The sequence below is a fragment of the Juglans regia genome, chromosome 12 (assembly GCF_001411555.2).
Source record: "Juglans regia cultivar Chandler chromosome 12, Walnut 2.0, whole genome shotgun sequence".
NCBI lineage: Eukaryota > Viridiplantae > Streptophyta > Magnoliopsida > Fagales > Juglandaceae > Juglans > Juglans regia.
In genome coordinates, this window is record NC_049912.1 from 21,353,026 (window position 1) to 21,371,175 (window position 18,150).

The window sequence follows — 18,150 nt, forward strand, 5'->3', positions numbered from 1 at the left end:
ATATGTGGTAATCTTTCTAATAGCAAAACTGATGGGAATTGGCGAGAATCATGGGATCTGTAATAATCTCTTTATCTCTGTAGTATTTCCCAACATAAAATTATTTTTATTTGACAATGTTAATTATTAACTCAAAGGAATACAAACTTTTTCCTTTGCCTATGTAACCCATAGCCTCGTTCAACAATAACCAAAACTTCCACCATAAACCTTTGCCGAAGGGAAGGGAGGAGCACCTCCTCCCTCTCCTCCTCCTTAGTTGCTACATAGTAGCTTTTTCCACCAATTGTATTCTATGATCGCTATTATATCAATCCCCTCCTTGGCTTGGCTAATTTATTGGTCCCATTGTTCATATATTTTTATTTTTTATTGTATGCAGCAAATTTTTGTCAGTACCCTGCCCGTAACCTCTTGTATTCTCACTTTTAATTTTAATTTTAACGCAAGTTTGTTGAAAAAGTTTTTTGGACAATTGATTCGCGTATGATATGATTTGAAAAGAATGAAATCCAAAACTGCAATACGGATAGTCCAATCGATCCAAAAGCCCAAGTTCAAATGCCAACCTAGCACGCAAACCAAAACGGAAGGTCCGATAACGATGACAACTTCCCACCAAACTCCACTCAACTCATACAGACATACATCCACTCACCAAACCAAACCGCCCGTACGAACGGAAAGTGTTGTGCATTTTGCGCGAGTCAAACTCGAGAAAATCAATGGAGTCTAGCAACGTTCTGGTACCACTTACTGTAACTCCTCCTCCTCCATTCGTTCACTCCGTATTTCCTTTTCCTTTCCCGATTGGCTGCTAAGAAAACGCGCCTGAAAAAAAAAAAAAATCCGAATTCACAACTCAGTCCATTTCCGGCATGTCACTACTCTGCATATTTTCATTTTGCAAATTTTTCTTAGCAGCTAAACTGAATCTTTTATTACTATTTAATTTTTTCCGGATTCGTTCATTTTGAGTTTTGTTTTCTTTCCTGTTTGGTTTATTGGAAACTGAACGAAAAGGGATTATTTGGAACCTTCCTACGGAGTTCTTACTTGTTACGAGGTTCCAAGTTTTTCACTTGTTTTCTCTGCAACTGAACAAAGAGCTGAGTTTTGAATGCTGGTTGATTACGATTAATTAATTGGTTGGATGGTCTTTTCCCTATTTGTTACTTCTTTTCATATTTAAGAGGGCATTTTTGCTTTCCCTCGATTCCCAGCAACCAAAATGATCTTCAATGTGCTTATAAAAACGATTTAATATTGATGTCTGAATTTTTCATCAATTTCTCGTTTATATTTAATTTAATTTCAGCTTGCTTCTTCTGCTGCTCTGCAAATGGGAAGTGGAGGGAGGAATAATCCAACTCTAGTCTGTGCTCCTATAATGGCGGAATCGGTGGATAAGATGGTGATTAATATGAACAAGGCGAAACAAGGTGATGCTGACCTTGTAGAGATCCGATTGGATAGTTTGAAGAGCTTCAATCCTTCTAATGATCTCAAAACTATTATTAAAGCGTCTCCGTTGCCCACTCTATTCACTTACAGGTTTATGACTGGGAATTCTTTTAAGATTGATCTCTTTATGCATTATTTTTGCATGTCAAAATCCATACAATATAAACTTAGTCTAGATAGTCTGAGATATGCAATTTTTCTTTAAAAAGATCGTTTTCATTTTGTTGGAATGATTGTGCATGATCCAGAGACAATATAATTTGATCTTGTTACGTAACCTTAACAGTCTCCAGCATAGACCTATCTGATTTTATGTATTTTTCTAGACCAAAATGGGAAGGTGGTCAGTATGATGGTGATGAAAAGAAGCGATTGGATGCCCTTCGATTAGCCATGGAGTTTGGAGCTGATTACATTGATGTTGAGCTCCAGGTTGCTTCCCCATTGAAATGCAAATCAAATGGTGGTGTGATTATTTTAGCAAGGAGTTAGCATATGTGATTTAAGCTAATATTTATTCTGGTTAAAACAGAATTCAAAGGTTTTATGCCATGTATGGAAAACTTAGGTGGTTGAAGGCTTGAGATGGTTTGCATAGAACCCAAGCATGATACTTCTTGAAGATTTCTTTGAACTTTTTACCTTCATTTTAATGTTTATGAGTTTGTCGCTTCCAAAGTAATCTGTCTGCATTCCATTCCGATGAAATTTTGTATGATGAGCTTCATTACATTATGTACTGGAAACTTCATTGTACTTCTGTCATATTTGACTTTTCTAACACACTGGTCTGTTTCTTAAGTTCTTATTTCTTTTTCTTTAAATACAGAATGTACTTTATAAGAGATTTAGCACCCTTCATTTGATGGATTGCTCAGTGACAAAAAGAAAAATTCGTGTAAGGTTAGGGAGTTCTAAATGAGGGTGACATGTTAACTTTTGATCTTGAACAAAAAGTTTGAATGGTTTAACTGATATTGTCTTGCTTTTGAACTCCTACTAGTATATTTTTTTGTGAGAAACTTATGTTGAGTACTGGATGTTATGTTATGAACTCAAAGTAAGGAACCAAATTATCAATAAACTTGTCGGATAATTTCTCATGATGCTCTGTTGCAAAGAGGCTACCTATGACCAGGGCTATTTATGAGATATTTAATATTAGAGTTCCTCTATCCTACTTTCATTTTGGAATTTCTACTAGGATTATAAAGTTTAAATAATCTTCACTTCCGTTATTTCTTTTTGAAGGTTGCCTGTGAGTTTAATGATTCCATTTATGGAAGGAAGCCCGAAAATTCCAAAGTCATTGTATCTTCTCACAATTATCAAGACACTCCATCTGCGGAGGACCTTGGCAACCTTGTGGCAAGAATACAAGCAACTGGTGCTGATATAGTGAAGATTGCAACAACGGCATTGGAGATTGCTGATGTGGCACGCATTTTCCAAATAACTGTGCATTCTCAAGTAAGTAGCATATATATTACGGCAGTACTTTTTAAATGATAACCTTAGTCCATAATTTTTTTTCATTTTCATTTGGATTCTTTTTGCTCGCTATAAAAGGTCCCACTATCTGTCCTTAACTAAAAAACTAATATGTATCCTGTACAAAACCCTTTTTAGATCTCAGCCACCTGGTTTTGTTTATTCTTTGTGTCTACACATGTTCGTAAACTAACAGGGCAATCTATGGTTAAGGCAAGCTCCCCATGCATATTTCCATTGTTTTAGTTCCGCTATTCTTGGGTTTCTTATTTAGCGGCTGGTCCAAACACAAGGGATGTATGATTCCCAAACTGTAACAAAAAGGATTGTGATCCGTGCATCCCTGATCTCCGCCTAACCAGGGCTAGGCTAGTTTCAGTCTAAGCCTACGACAAGTTTACAATAAATGACTCATTGGCTCTTATTTTGGTTGATCTGGTTATTAGAGAAATCTCTATTCATAGTATAAGGCTTGTTCCATCCTACTCCGGAAGTAATTCATTTGTCAGTATGACTAGTGTAAACATTGAAGCTAATTATCCCCTTTTGACCTTTTTCTCTCTTTCTATTGAACTGATCATATGCTACTAATTTTGACTGGAAATGGCCGAACTTCTTAACATTATCTCTTCCTAGATTCTTCACATATTTAAAGCTCTTTTGATTTATTTAATTATGGAATTTTCAGGTTCCAATTATAGGAATTGTTATGGGTGAGAGAGGTTTTATGTCGCGGATACTATGCCCAAAATTTGGTGGGTTTCTCACGTTTGGTACCATTGAGTCGGGAATAGTTTCTGCCCCTGGTCAACCAACAATGAAGGATCTTTTACATCTATACAACCTCAGACGGATAGGGCCAGATACAAAAGTGTTTGGCATAATTGGGAAGCCTGTTCACCACAGCAAATCACCTATGTTATACAATGAAGCATTCAAGTCAGTTTGTTTCAATGGAGTTTATATACCTCTCTTGGTGGATGACGTTGCAAATTTTCTTCAAACTTACTCATCCACAGATTTTGCTGGATTTAGGTTCATTCCTCTTTAAGTAATCTTTGAGTTGATCTGTAGCATCTTATTGCATTTTAAGTATGATGTGTTATTGGTCTGCATTCCTCAAGATCACAATTTCTTGAGTTTCAGTGGCCACGAGTTTTGGGAGGGCTGGTTTGCATTTTAGAGTGACAGGGATTTTGTATGATTGTTGTGGTTAGAAGTTTATCCAATGGTTTTATTTGTATATACTGGAAAATCAGTACATGAATCTGCCTGAAATACTTAGAATAAATTGTATTCTATACTTGAAGCATGAGATAATGTAGCTTCTTTCTAAACACAGTTGTACAATTCCTCACAAGGAGGCTGCTCTAAAGTGCTGTGATGAGGTCGATCCAGTTGCGAAGGTATTAAAATATTCATGCTGCAGGGCTTGTCCGACTTCCAAGCCTACAATCTCTGGCAGCACTGAATTTAATAGAGTATTTGGGGATGCCTTAGCTTTATCTGTTGTTTGCTTTTTTCTTTAAGCAATAGTACATGCGTTGTTCACATCTTAAGTACATTTGACAGTCAATAGGAGCTGTGAATTGCATTATAAGGAGACCCACCGATGGGAAGTTAGTTGGTTACAATACTGATTATGTTGGTGCAATTTCTGCTATTGAAGATGGACTGCGAGGTATCTATCGTGTTTTTTGTGCAGACGAATATGTGTATATTATCAGTCACATATGCTCCTCTTCTGTCTCCTCCTCTGGTTTAACTTCAAGGTGCTCTGGATGCTGTGCTTTTCATTTTAGGTTCTCATAATAGTAGCAATACTGCTGATTCACCCTTAGCTGGTAAGCTGTTTGTGGTCATTGGTGCTGGAGGTGCTGGCAAGGCGCTTGCTTATGGTGCAAAAGAAAAGGGAGCCAGGGTTGTGATTGCCAATCGCACTTATGGTAAGGTCCAGCTTTAGATTAAGTGCTCAGTGTCATATTCATGGCTTTATATTAACCTTGTTATCTGATCCTATAATTGGTGTCATGAACACTTTCACATCTCTGTTTCTTTTCCATCCAAAAACCTTTTGTTGGAAAATCTGTCCTATCGGCTCCTTCATGCTCTCTATAATGGCTTGTGACTGCGTCTGGCATTCATACAAATATGATTTTCTAAAGCATGGTTTTTTATATGTTTTCACCATGGTTTGCCTTCAAACATGACTGAGGAATTTAACGGCAATGTTTTTCCTTCTTTATAAAACAACAAATGAAGTGTGAAGATGACATGGTGGAAGCAAAGGTTACTATAATGATTGGAACTTTTCTTGTAGCAGGAAAAATGAAAAAAGGAAATGCATACTTTTAATCTTTTCCTACTTAAAAAAAGGGTAGCACTCCTTCATGGTTGTGAAAGAAAACTTTGTTGGTAGTATTGTGATTTGTGTTGTAATACCTCAGATTGTATATAGGAAAGTGGTGAATGGAATCCCACATTGCTTAGGAGGTAGAAGTTCAAGCCCTTTATTATGATTTCAAGGGGCTCTAATTATAAACTTGACTAGCCCTTTTGGAGTATAGGCCTATATGTGATGTTGGTTTACCTCAGCTTAGTCGGCTGTTACAAATGGTATATCAGAGCCATACCTAACCATAAATGTGGGACTTGAGCTGTGGGACTTGGCCGAACAGGGATCTAAGTGGGAAGATTGTAATACCCCAGATTGGATATAAAAGGTGTTGAATGAGATCTCATATTGCTTAGGAGGGAGAAGCTCAAACCCTTTATAATGATTCTTAAGAGCTCCAACTGTAACCTTGACTAGTCCTTTTGGGGTATAGGCCCAAATGTGCCTCGTACTTTCCTTGGGTTGTTACATGTTTGCCTTTGATGATAGTTTTTTCCAGTCTTAAAGCTGTATCTAAGCAATCTTTCTCATTCATGACATTTGATCTTCATCTTTTCTCGTTTATCCTGATCGGTTCAGCCCATGGGGCCCTTTTATTGTTCTTACAAATGATTCCATCCCATTCTTGGTATAGATGTTATTTCTCAGTTCTTTTCTCTCAAGTTTTCATTGTGATTCTTGACGTTGTGTAGTAAGTTAATTTTTTCTCACCACTATAGGTTTCATTCTGCCTCATAATCTCAAGTACCATTGATAGGGCATTTTCAGAATATATCTGTTTTAAGATTTCTTTGCATTGAATCTCAATTAACAGCATTTCAGTATTTGCTAGTTTCTTGTAATTGTTTAGGTTCAAAGTTTCCACTATCTACCAGAAATGTTTTTTGACAAGTCACTATCTACCAGAAATGCTTTATTGCAGTACAATAATTTTTCATTAACTTGTTTTTGTGCTTTAAAATGTTCCTTCCATTCTATGGCCCTGGCATCCTAAATGCATGCTAAACAGCAAGTATGCCTGCATGCCATTATACATATGTGCTTCTGATTGATAACACGTTAGCAACATGACCCTTTCCTCCCAACCTCCAGAATAACATTGCTGAGGTGTGTAATGATTTCAATGGTGATTTCTGATTTATCCATTTATTTGACTTCAAGATCGTGCCAGAGAACTTGCTGATACCATTGGTGGAGATGCTTTATCTCTTGCCAATCTAGATAATTTCCACCCGGAGGATGGTATGATTCTTGCCAACTCAACATCCATTGGAATGCAACCAAAAGTTGATGAAACGCCCATTCCTAAGGTCTGCCTCTCTGCCATGCTGTTTCTGTTATGCATGATCATTCATTCCTTGAATAAGATTTTTTATGCTGATTTTGTCTTGATAACGCTATCAAAAGATATTAAGAATATCTACTGTTTCATTAGAAGAATGCACTTGTGGTTATATTATAACATATCCTCGACCCTTCACCTGAAGAACTGCATCTGTTTGATCATGTGGAGATGAAGACCATAAAAGGGATGGTGTACCTGACCCTTCAGGAGTTTTGTGCACAAGATCGTATTCATCAGTCAAACTCGGTTTGGGCCACTTTGGTTTTGCAATCAGCAACTGACTGGGGCCACATGTTTCAATTTGAATTTAGAACTGAACTATGGTGTGGAGAAACCAAAATAATAACTTTTGATGCTTGGTGGTTTGGGGTTATTTTTAATATTTACAAAAAAGAAAGAAAAAAGATAATGATGAATGCTTGAATTACTTTATACATATTTTCTATAAGTAAATTACTTTAAACATATTAGATGATAACATCCTTGTTTTTGGAAGAAGGGATGGATTGCCAGCAATATTGTTCAATTATATAAACATTTCCTACTATAATAATTTAAAGAAAAAAAATCCACCGACATGAGGTTAAACTTTGGGTTTGAATTCAGGTGGGGTTGATTTTTCAAAACTTCTTTCCGGGAATTCTAAAAAAGCCCAGATTATTGACCAGGCTCCGCATATAACTGTACGAAGGCAAAGCACCAATCAGCTTAAGGTCGTCTTTTTTTTTTTTGAGTGAGTTTATGGTCATAATTAGGGTAAGGATATATTCTGAGGTTGTTTTATCTGATGCACTGGTTCAGAAGTTGGCTAATTATGTTCTCAAGGTTCAAGGCCCTGACTATTCTTTAGTTATCTGGTTCTCATTTTCCTACTTTGAAACCAGCATGTCAACTATTTGTAACTAAATTCATAATTTCAATTCTTGTAAAGATTTGGATTGTCTTGGGTCTGTTCAGTCCTGAAGTTTTGAGGTATAACAGTAACATTGAAACTGAAAGTAACCTGCTCACAAACTAGTTAGTGGAGAAAAGAAAAGAAGAAAGGCCCTAGTTTAATGGCAGCCAGCCACTTAGGGGTAGAGAAAGCTGCCTGAAACAATCTGAAATGTCCTCATGAACAAACCAAATTGGATCGAGGGAAATTGAGTTGATTTATTCCATGGGATACACCAGACCAAGTTGCACCATGCTATATCATTTTGTATCCGAGAAGTTCATTAGCACTTTGCAGAAAGATTCCAAGCTTTGTATGCTATAAATTTGTAATTGCATTCAGAAGCTAGAGAATAATTGGCTTTCTGTCTTTGCAGCATGCTCTGAGATCATACTCATTAGTTTTTGATGCTGTTTACACCCCCAAAATGACTAGACTTTTGAGGGAAGCAGAAGAATCTGGAGCCAAAATTGTTACAGGGTTGGAGATGTTCATAGGACAGGCATATGAGCAGTTTGAGAGGTTCACGGGGTTGCCTGGTAAGTTGATTGTAAATATTCAGCCTGAATTTTCCATCTGTCTCTACTTTATAGGCTTTTAGTTGATTTTCCCCTTTTTGGCATCTTGTTTAATTGTTCACTTGCAGCACCAAAGGAGCTATTTAGAAAAGTTATGGCCAATAACTAGAGGTTTGTGTGTCTACTTCTTACGTGGCTGATTCTGTTTTCATATGTTGCTCATTTGTAACATTTTTTTCTTGGATTCTTTGCTTCATGTTGGCCTGTTAAATGTTTCAAGGATATTCATGAGTGCGGCTTGCTTTCTCCTTCAAGAAGAATTTATGTTGTACATTTATTCTATATAATTATACTTCCAATATTAAAGCCGCATATTATTGGTCTGTAGCATTGGGTTTCAGACATTTACTGCTCACAAATAATCGACATTGGTTTATTATGCATTGTGATCTTCCTACACTTCTTGTCCATCTGCTTTCAGTAAAATCTCTCTGACAGGCTGATGCATTAGCACTAGCTCATTGTGCCACTCTTGCTCCCTAAGTTGAATGGTCAGTCTAACTGGAGCACACTCATACACATTATCTATTGCCGGAAACTAGATATGGGGGAAGTCGATGTGGGAGCATAAGCTCTGTTAGAATAGACACGGCGATTCCTTGGTCTCATGACTGAGCTATTGAGTCTGCAAGCACGGTTTTTCCTCAAAATTTTTACTTTTATCGACTTCTTCTCTCTGGTAAATGCCTTGTGTGCTTTGGTTTTATGATGTTTCTGGTTGTCCTCCAAGCCACCGGCTGTCCAGCATAATGTTACATTCGTTTTTGGAAGTCATTAGGTTTGACAAAAATATTGATGACAAGGACACATGGCATAACCTTTCCTGAGGAATCTCAAGGTGTTTTTGCAAATGAACTCTGTTCTCCTCTAAATAAGTTCTGGTTATCAAAGGTTCAATGAAAAATGACCGTTTTTTGGAATTGCCCATAAGCTGTAGTCAGTCCTGGTAAATGTGAATCTGTAGATATATGAAAGCGCCAGGCCAGCAATCTCAGAAGTCATATTTATGTTCTTGCTGCAAGAGTATTGCTGCTTTTGAACCCCATTGTAACAACTCATTCAGCGAGCTAGCATGTTTGCAACAGAGGATAGATTTGACTCAGAAAGACACCTTTTGCGTTGTCTTTGCTCGTTTTTTTTTTTTTCCAAATAAGATTTGGCTCAGGAAAAAAGAAGGGATAGATTTGAGCTCTCAAACTGTGAAAACGCAAAGGGGGTTACTACAAATACAAAGGGATCCAACACATTGATGTGGCACATTGTATGCCACGTCCCCCCCCCCCCTCCTTTTTTCCTTTCTTTTTTCTCCCCTTTTCTTTTTTCTCCCGTGCCTTTCCCCTCCCCTCCTCCCCCGGTTGCATGCACGGCAAGCTCACGGTGCTGCTGTGAGCTCCCATGCCCCAGCCGGTCAATGCCGCTTGGACCGCCAATGGTTTCTGCTGGCCCTAAGGTGGTCCTCGACCACCATGGCGGGGTACGGGGAGGGCGGAGACAGAGAGGGAAAGGGGAAGGAGGTGAGAGGAGAGGGGGAGAAAAAAGAAAGAAAAAAATTGGGGGAGATGTGAGAGTATGCCACATCAGTGTGTGTGATCTATTTATGGGATTTCTTTGTGTCTATAGTATTTTCCAAACTCAAATGCCTCTTAGGAGGTGTGGGACTTCCTTTGTCTCCCATGTCAACTTGTTCTCCTAAACTTGATCCAATTAGGATTTGTCTATCATTATAGATAGAAAAACTAGTGGAAATTTTGAATTCAAAAACTGAGTCCTCATTTCACAAGTGGAATTAATCAGAAAGAGTAATACTACATGTTTTTACAATTTTACATATAAAATTCATTTTATCAGTTTTCATTTGAAATTAAAAAATGTCATAATATTCAATATATCAATAGCTGACATGCCAGTACGTATTGTTATGAAAATAAAAATTATAAGTACAAATAACATTTTTTAATTAGAAAAATTGAACAGATTAGAGTGGGATTGTTACATTCTTACCCTAAGACTAAAATAGCAAGCAAGATCGACCAAATGCAACAAAAATTGCATATGAAAGTTTATTCTATTTTCTGGGGTTTCCAGAGATAGAAGAGATGTCAATTTGAGGGTCTTTTGGAAACTTAAATCATGTGGCGTGTTAGTTCATTACTTCTCTTTAAATTGAAGCGGCAAGATTAGAACCATACACTGCCTCTTCGGTCGAGACTTTATTCACCGAGTACTGGTGAGGTAGATGGAATGGATGATTTGGATGAAATATGTAAAGAAAACAAGTGACCACGGATAAGTTTTTAAGGTACATTGATACGGTGCTTGGTTTCTTTTAATTAAGAGTAGTCTTGTCCCTGTACTTAGGTTTTTAAATATTCTCCTGTCGAATCCTTGTGAATTCTCTAAATTTTCATAATTAAATGTATCGGATGGGTCTTCTTTACCTTCAAAGGGGGTTTTAATGAGAATGAACTCATGGGTATGATCTAAAAAAACGGATACTGGCAATTTTAATAAACAGTCCAAGTTTTAGTGAATTTCTTTTCTTTACGGATCCTATTTTCAAGTGTAATAAAAAAGAATAAGATATATAAACATATATTCCATAATTTTACCAAATGGGCATTTGGTCTAGTGGTATGATTCTCGCTTAGGGTGCGAGAGGTCCCGAGTTCAATTCTCGGAATGCCCCCAAGAAATTTTTTTTCCAATCATCTCTTCAAAGGTTTGAAACTAATAGCTAATGATTTCATTCTTCAATGTTTTTCAAAGGAATAGTTAGGCTGAAAAGAAAAGGGGGCATCCGAGAATCGATCAACGCTAACAAATATCTTGTTTCAATGTTTTTCAAAGGGAAAACAAAACAAATTAGTTAAAATAAAACGTAAGAAAAAGGAAAAAGGGGGCATTCCGAGAATCGAACTCGGGACCTCTCGCACCCAAAGCGAGAATCATACCACTAGACCAAATGCCCTCTTTGCAATTATGGTTCTGCATATATTATAAATTTTAATGAAATTTAGGGATCATTACCAATTTCCTCAGAAATCTCAGCACAGATAGAGTCGATTTTCCCTCCAAAATACTCCCCTTGCTTTCCCTCCACTCCTAAACCCTAGCAACTCTCTCGAGTATGTTTTCCCATTCGATCTTCATTCTCCTTTTTTCCCGTTGATCTCCCTTGTTCTCGATGATCTTCAGTAACTCCCGAACTTTGTGTTTTTTCAACTCTAGTCTCAAATTTTTATTATTGGCATTACGTTGTCCTATGGAAAAACAAGGTTCGTTTCTTTGTTTGGGTTTTAACAACATTTGGCTTTTTTTTTTTTTTCCAGGTGAATTGAATGATTCAGAAATGGTTTCGCTTGGGAAGAATGATGGTGAAATTAAACCAATCAAGACGGAGCCAAATATCAATACTCCCGATATCCAGACCCAGGTCCTTGACAGCCAATTTTCACCTCCTTCATTTTCTGGTACTGGTTTTTAATCTCTATTTCTGTTACTTGTGTTAGGGTGATTTTTATAAAGAGTTAAACTTTAATATTTTATCTAATTATATGAAAGAATAATCTAGGAAGGCAATTGGCTTATCAGACTACAGTTGTTATTATGAAAATTTTCAAGCCGGTTATGATTAATCAGAGAAAATAATACCAAGGTGACACGGCAATGGTTTCTTTTTTTGACTGGTGATTGTTTTTCCAAGTTACCTACATACATTGTTTCTTTAGTATTTTTCTTATAATGATTCAATGCCTATAAAGTTTTCAAAGACTCGAGTTTTCATATCTATAATATGATATGATTACTATTGAGGTATCATATCCTATCCTGGTCTTCTTCTTTTTTCCCTCTATTCCAGTTTTTATAAATATGAAAACTTCATTATTTATAATTAGTAAGGAAAACATTGTTAGCGATAACCTTTTTATATGGAAAAGTAGATGAAAAATTCGAAGCTGAGGATGCTGATGAGTTAAAATATCTCCGAAGCACTTTGTCTTTCGACGATACTGTTCCCATTGAAGATGCATTTGAAACCCAAGAAGTGAATCTAGCGGGGGAAACCCAAGTATTGAATATTGGTGGAGAAACCCAAGTGTTGGATGATCCAGATTGTATTGAAGATATGGGCACCCAGATATTAGATGATTTCGATACTCAAGTTGCCAGTGATATTGAAGGTGAAGGAACAGAAGAAACTGAAGTTCTTGGCAACGATGATGAGCAATCTGATGATGAATCAGTAAGAAGTGGCAATGGTCAGTCAGTGGATAGCGAGAAGATTTACACTTCTCTTCACGATAATAGTAATAAGGGATTCGTGGAGCGACTTGATCCTTTACCATATAAAGAGCATAGTGCAGGTGAGTCTTCACTAGAAAATTTGACAAGTATGGGCAAGCGTTTGACTGGTTCTGAGTTAGTTTTTGGAATACCTTCTTTTGATAATTTTCCTGAAGATCACTTTTGGTATGATTATAGGATTATATGATATTCATCAAATAAAGTTTTGGTATGGTTATATGTTTTGCATGTGTGTGTGTTTTCAAATCATATTAATGAGCAAAAGCACTGCAGTTCAAGTAAAACTTTCCTTTGCCTCTTCCAAATCGTGTGATGTAGTTATTACTGGACTTGAAAATTAATATTTGCCATTTGTTGTGACATAAAAAAAACATTTGTGTTTCATTGTGTATCAGAAACCCATCTTCCAACTGCAACACATGTGGTTGAAGGCAGCCACAAACCAAAAGCTGGTACGTATTTTTTTCTGCAAACTGCACTGCATATTAAAAAACTTTCGTATGTATGCAAGACTCCTAGAAATAGCACTTTTTGCTACTTTAAATAAACGGCTGGCAAGATTGATTGTTTCAGGTGACGTCATCACATCCAAATGGATTGCCAGTTTTTGATGTTCATTAATCATTTTGTCATCATGTGCTTCTTACTGCTTTCAATGTCTCAGAATTGGATGCCTTAAGAATTAAGATTATCAAATTTTGTTTCAAGTCTCGTTAATCATTTTGTCATCTTCTCTTTTTTTTTTGGATAAGTGGAATATCATGATCATCTTTATGTGTATGTTAATTTCCTTATTTGTTTCACAAGTAATCAAGCTATGCGTTTCTGCAATAGAAATCGGCATTATGCCATCAATAACAATAATTGTGCTTCTGAGTTTTATATTTTTGGTTGTCGTATTAGTTTACTGTTGTTTGCTTGTCATGTTTTATGTACTGCCAGTCTTCATGTTACTTTTAACTTTTATTTACTATTGTCGTCATTTCAATTGGTTATGCGGAGATGAATGCTGATTTATTAAGACTACTATGCTCCCTTTTCTCAAAACTCAAAACAACTTTATTTTTCAAAGCTGGAATCTACCCTTTTATCGTTTTCTTATGCCGACAATTGTAGATGGTGTGTCTTCATGCCACTTGAGGGAAGTTTGGAATATGTACTATTTGATCTGGATAAATAGATATCTGATTCGAGCTGCAGTGTCAATCCAGTGTTTGATTTCTTATTTGTTTCCCTATTTCTCTCAGGACCTCTACGTTCGGGGTTTACTTCAGTGCGTGTAGCATCATTGCGGGCATCTGCTCTGGAAATTCACACTGCTTTAGAGGGAATCAACAAGGGATCCTTTTATGTTTCAAGTAAGAATCGGTCTTGGGAAGTTGGGGAAGAAGTAGCTCAGGATCATGATGTTGGACAATGCTACAGAAAAATAAAGGGATTAAATGATGAAAAGATGTATAGGGTTGGTAGTAGAACCGCTAGAAAACTTTTCACTGAGGATTCACATGATGATTACAGAGGACTTCCTCATAACAGCAATGATGTTGAACGAGAAGGGTTACCTCAGTTGCCTTCTTGTGATGATGGATTGGCAGGATTAAGTTATGTGGACTCTCAAGAACCTGCAGAGTTTTCGCAGGCCAATGCACTGGATTTTGTGGACAGGTTCCTGAAAGACAATTTCAGGGACTTTGAACAAGCTGACCATAGAAAGAAAACTAAGGGAAAATCAAATTCCGTCCCAATTGCAAGGGGCCCACAAAGTTTTGCCAAGAAAGCCAATGATAGAAACATGCTTGAAGAAGCAGGGATTTTTGACTGGGATGATAGCCGTGAGGATGAAGGTGGGGGAGATATCTTCTGCAGAATGAAAGAAAAATTCTTTGATACTGGAGGCCAGGGGAGAAGATCTTTTACCCAACCCCGGAAGCCTAAAGGAAGCGGACTAGATGATTATAGAGGCCATGAAGAGCATTTAGATTTCAGTAATAAAAGAATGGGTTTAGCTCATTCGGATTCAAAATTAATCTCCCAGAGACCAAAAGTGAATGAAAATACAGTGCAAGAAATGAAATTGAAAAAAAATCTTGTTAGTGAGTTGGATGAACGGTCTAATGACAATCCCTGTGGAGAACAGATGGATGCTAATTTCACCAAGACAGGTGTGCCAGAAATGTTAGATGCAGCTTTTGATACACAAATGGCTGCTGAAGCTATGGAAGCCTTGTTCCATGGTGAGGGCATCGGGGGCATAGCTAACCATGATGCTAATGATGCCCATCAAGGCATTGAGAAATACGCAAAGGATCCTTGCAGAGGTTCTCTTGTAGGAACAGGCAGTGTAATTCATTCAAAGAAAACCTCTTGTCGTAAGAGGGTAAGCCTTTCTGATATAGGGGTTGCTTCACAAAAGAAATCTAAGAGCATGAGTGCCAAATTAAGTAAAGAATTGTCAATTTCGTTGGAGAAACATTTTGATAATGTCAGGAAGCAGAGTGGAACTGAACTAGCCAGAACAAACTCGAGGGGAAACTCGATTGCTGAAGAGTCCCATACAGCCAATGGGGTTAGCTTCCCTGGTACTTGTACACCTGTTGCTCATCGAACTAGACAGTCATTGAGTGTAAATCAAGTGAAAAAGGCTGAGAATGCATCTGGTGACCATAGGGAAGAGACGAACTCTCTGATGGAGGTACGTACCCTAGTAGAGAAAAGCAATAGTAGTACAGCCATCCTGCCTTCTAAAGTGTTGAAGGAAAAATCATCTATGATGGGTTTTAATAAATCTGGAGAAGTTAACAGCACAAAAACAAGTCAACGTAAGCAATTGGCTCCAAAGTTGATAGCTAATAACAATGATTCTAAAATTGATGCATTGAGCCATCCCAGGAGAAGATCTCATCGAAATTTGTCTGGTCAGGAAAATGGATATGATAACTTAGATGGTGCACTTCAACCATCTGCTCGGCCAAAATACATTGGGAAATCTGTATCCAAGCGCAAAAGGTCAAGGGGTGATGCTGAAAGCCCTTTTAATTCAAACATGAAGAGGAAAACACGATCAGGCAATGCCTCTATCTATGGTAAGTCTGGTGATATGGATGGTAAGATTACATCTAAAGATCTAATTGGGGCAAAGGTCGATAAGCGCTTTGACAGAAATACTGATGCAAGTTGCCCCTCATATACTGGAAAGCCAAATGCTAGGTTGGAAGAATCACCAAGAGAGAAATGTAAACCATCTGCTTCAGCATGTACTACTCCTACTCCAGTTAACTGTAAGACATCTGAGAATGCTGCATCACCTGTTTGTATGGGTGATGAATACTTCAAACTGTCATGCAAGGGGAACCTATCAAGACTTAGCCTTCTGAAAGAAATCCGTAGCTTAAGTGCTGCAGGGCCTGAACCTGCTGCTGTCTCAAAAGATTCAAGGAAGAGGAGAGATATGAGTGCTGTTCGAGTCTTGTACAGCCACCACTTGGATGAGGATATAATGAAGCAGCAGAAGAAGGTAGTTCGTGATTTCATCAGTCTCTTTTTTAGCAACACGCAAACTGATTTAAACTATATATTGTCCGGTGTCCTTGTTTCACAGATTCTGGCTCGACTAGGAGTCTCCATTGCATCTTCTATTACAGATGCCACACACTTCATAGCAGATCAATTTGTGCGAACAAGGAATATGTTGGAGGCTATTGCTTCTGGAAAACCAGTAGTGACACATTTATGGCTTGAGAGCTGTGGACAAGCTAGCTGTTTCATTGATGAGAAAAACTACATATTGAGGGATGCCAAGAAGGAAAAGGAATTTGCCTTTAGCATGCCACTTTCATTGGCACGTGCATCCCAGCATCCACTTCTGAAGGTATTTTTTTCCCGTTTATGCTGGTTTAACAAGATGCATTGGCTACTGATTCATTTTTCTCCATTCTTTATTGGTACATCTCAATAGGGTCGAAGAGTTTTGATTACCCCAAATACAAAGCCTGGTAAAGAAATCATTTCAAACTTGGTTAAAGCTGTTCAGGGCCAGGTACAGAGTTTTGCAGTTTAAATATGATTCATATGTTTGTCTTCGTATAATACCAGTAATGTGTTGTACTTGGTTTGATCACTTCCATGGTCATGACTGGAAAGATTCTACTAGTTCATTTGCTGATTATTAAGATATTGAATAGTTTCTTCTTCGAAATGGGGTTCTTTCTCTTTATTTCTTTCCCTTTTTCTGGAATTAAATAGCTCTTGCCCGTAGATATAGATCCTGTATATCTTTTCAATTTTCTCCATTTTAATTTGAGCAGCTAATTGTCAGTGCTTGCATCAACTTTAAATTGATCCACAGATGCATAAGATATATATTATTTTCTTAAATCATTGTTTTGTTAATGATTTCGTGTCAAATGCTCTTCAGGCGGTGGAGAGAACTGGCAGATCTACTCTGAAAGAGGATTACATTCCAGAGGATTTGTTGGTTCTATCTTGTGAAGAAGATTATGCAATCTGTGCACCTTTCCTTGAAAAAGGTAAGCACCAAATTCGCATTAGTAGTCTCTAAATAGGCCATTTAATGCACAAACTTCACTAGGATCGGACAACATTGCTTTATATTTGCAGGGGCAGCAGTTTACAGTTCAGAGTTGTTATTGAATGGTATAGTCACTCAGAGGTTGGAGTATGAAAGGTTGGTTCTATTTTTGTTAAAGCCATTGCCTATATGATGTATGAAGTAAATGATTCCTGCATAAATGAATGTTTTTTTATCAAAGGTAAAAGGATGGTGTAGCCATGAACTTGTCTGTGCCTAAAAGGTGCATGCCGGGGTTTCTAAATAATTTCTAGCATCTTTTATTAAGAACCAAAATTCTGCATGTCTTTTCTATTGGCTGAAGAATGCAAGTAATGGATGATAAAATCGTATTATTTCATTGATTATGATATTTATGTGATTATTTAATGTTTTTTTTTTTTTTTTTTTTTAACACACTTCATTTCCTGCTAGCAGGCATCGCCTCTTTGCAGATAAGGTTAAAAGAACACGTTCTACGATATGGATTAGAAAGGACGACAATCAGTTCCTTCCTGTGACTAAACACAAATAAGATTCATTTTATTTATTTGTTCCCCTATGATTTTCCTTCTGATTCTCTTGTGCGTTTGGGCGATTTTGGTAGCTGCCTGCCTGCCTATTGATCTTTACATCACACAATGATCTGTACATGGTATTATGAATGGTTCCAACCCTGGGCCTCTCATGTAATCTATTTATTATACCTTTTGTCTTTTATCTCGTCTGATTTCTTTTAGGGTGTGTTCGTTGTATAAGATTTTCTGATGGAAATTAATAATACTGTCGGAATTGGAGGAAGTACTGCTTGTTTTACCAAATATTGGGTATTGGAATTACGATAAGCATCTTATTCCTTTTAAACATTCTATATGGCTGAAATATCAATATATGATCTACGTCCCACGCCAGTAGAGTTGGGTTTGGGTTTGTAATTTCATTGCATATTTCAACTGGCTTTGTATGTAAGGCTGGCTGTAAGCTAGGTCTTTTTTAGTCTAGGATGAACACTAACATGTCGGCATCACTCCCATGCCACACGATTGCAATCGTGCCAACATGGACTGGCAT

At 37.3% G+C, this 18,150-nt stretch overlaps 2 protein-coding genes and 2 non-coding genes across 8 annotated transcripts; 3 read left to right on the plus strand and 1 right to left on the minus strand.

The window, feature by feature from the left end:
* Positions 1–579: 579 nt before the first annotated feature.
* LOC109005939 (bifunctional 3-dehydroquinate dehydratase/shikimate dehydrogenase, chloroplastic) lies at positions 580–8,594 on the plus strand. Of its 3 annotated transcripts, XM_018985041.2 has the most exons (12): positions 580–758; positions 1,319–1,554; positions 1,791–1,896; positions 2,716–2,934; positions 3,644–3,990; positions 4,298–4,361; positions 4,528–4,636; positions 4,758–4,901; positions 6,512–6,660; positions 8,006–8,168; positions 8,276–8,318; positions 8,428–8,594. In XM_018985041.2, exons 1-11 carry the CDS (start codon positions 726–728, stop codon positions 8,314–8,316), a joined length of 1,611 nt encoding a protein of 536 aa, XP_018840586.1. In that variant the 5' UTR covers positions 580–725; the 3' UTR covers positions 8,317–8,318; positions 8,428–8,594. The 3 variants fall into 3 exon arrangements, with proteins under 3 accessions (XP_018840586.1, XP_018840585.1, XP_018840587.1); XM_018985040.2 differs by having other exon boundaries at positions 8,276–8,594; XM_018985042.2 differs by having other exon boundaries at positions 580–746; positions 8,276–8,594.
* A 2,227-nt stretch (positions 8,595–10,821) lies between these two features.
* TRNAP-AGG lies at positions 10,822–10,893 on the plus strand. Its single transcript has one exon. It is a non-coding gene; the product is annotated as a tRNA-Pro (tRNA).
* A 210-nt stretch (positions 10,894–11,103) lies between these two features.
* Positions 11,104–11,175, minus strand: TRNAP-UGG. The gene has a single exon. It is a non-coding gene; the product is annotated as a tRNA-Pro (tRNA).
* A 112-nt stretch (positions 11,176–11,287) lies between these two features.
* LOC109005938 lies at positions 11,288–17,887 on the plus strand. Of its 3 annotated transcripts, none has more exons than XM_035683411.1 (10): positions 11,288–11,401; positions 11,537–11,677; positions 12,146–12,571; positions 12,908–12,964; positions 13,760–16,026; positions 16,111–16,380; positions 16,468–16,548; positions 16,927–17,038; positions 17,130–17,196; positions 17,518–17,887. In XM_035683411.1, exons 1-10 carry the CDS (start codon positions 11,392–11,394, stop codon positions 17,612–17,614), a joined length of 3,528 nt encoding a protein of 1,175 aa, XP_035539304.1. In that variant the 5' UTR covers positions 11,288–11,391; the 3' UTR covers positions 17,615–17,887. The 3 variants fall into 3 exon arrangements, with proteins under 3 accessions (XP_035539304.1, XP_018840581.1, XP_035539305.1); XM_018985036.2 differs by having other exon boundaries at positions 12,149–12,571; XM_035683412.1 differs by having other exon boundaries at positions 11,291–11,332.
* Positions 17,888–18,150: the final 263 nt, after the last annotated feature.

Bases quoted from the DNA above. Each gene is read 5' to 3' on its own strand.
- LOC109005938 (XM_035683411.1), top strand. The intron at 16,027-16,110 runs GTAGTTCGTGAT...CTTGTTTCACAG, and splicing joins TAATGAAGCAGCAGAAGAAG to ATTCTGGCTCGACTAGGAGT. The intron at 16,549-16,926 runs GTACAGAGTTTT...AATGCTCTTCAG, and splicing joins TTAAAGCTGTTCAGGGCCAG to GCGGTGGAGAGAACTGGCAG.
- LOC109005939 (XM_018985040.2), top strand. From the start codon at position 726: ATGGAGTCTAGCAACGTTCTGGTACCACTTACT. The intron at 759-1,318 runs GTAACTCCTCCT...ATTTAATTTCAG, and splicing joins ACGTTCTGGTACCACTTACT to CTTGCTTCTTCTGCTGCTCT. The intron at 2,935-3,643 runs GTAAGTAGCATA...TGGAATTTTCAG, and splicing joins AAATAACTGTGCATTCTCAA to GTTCCAATTATAGGAATTGT.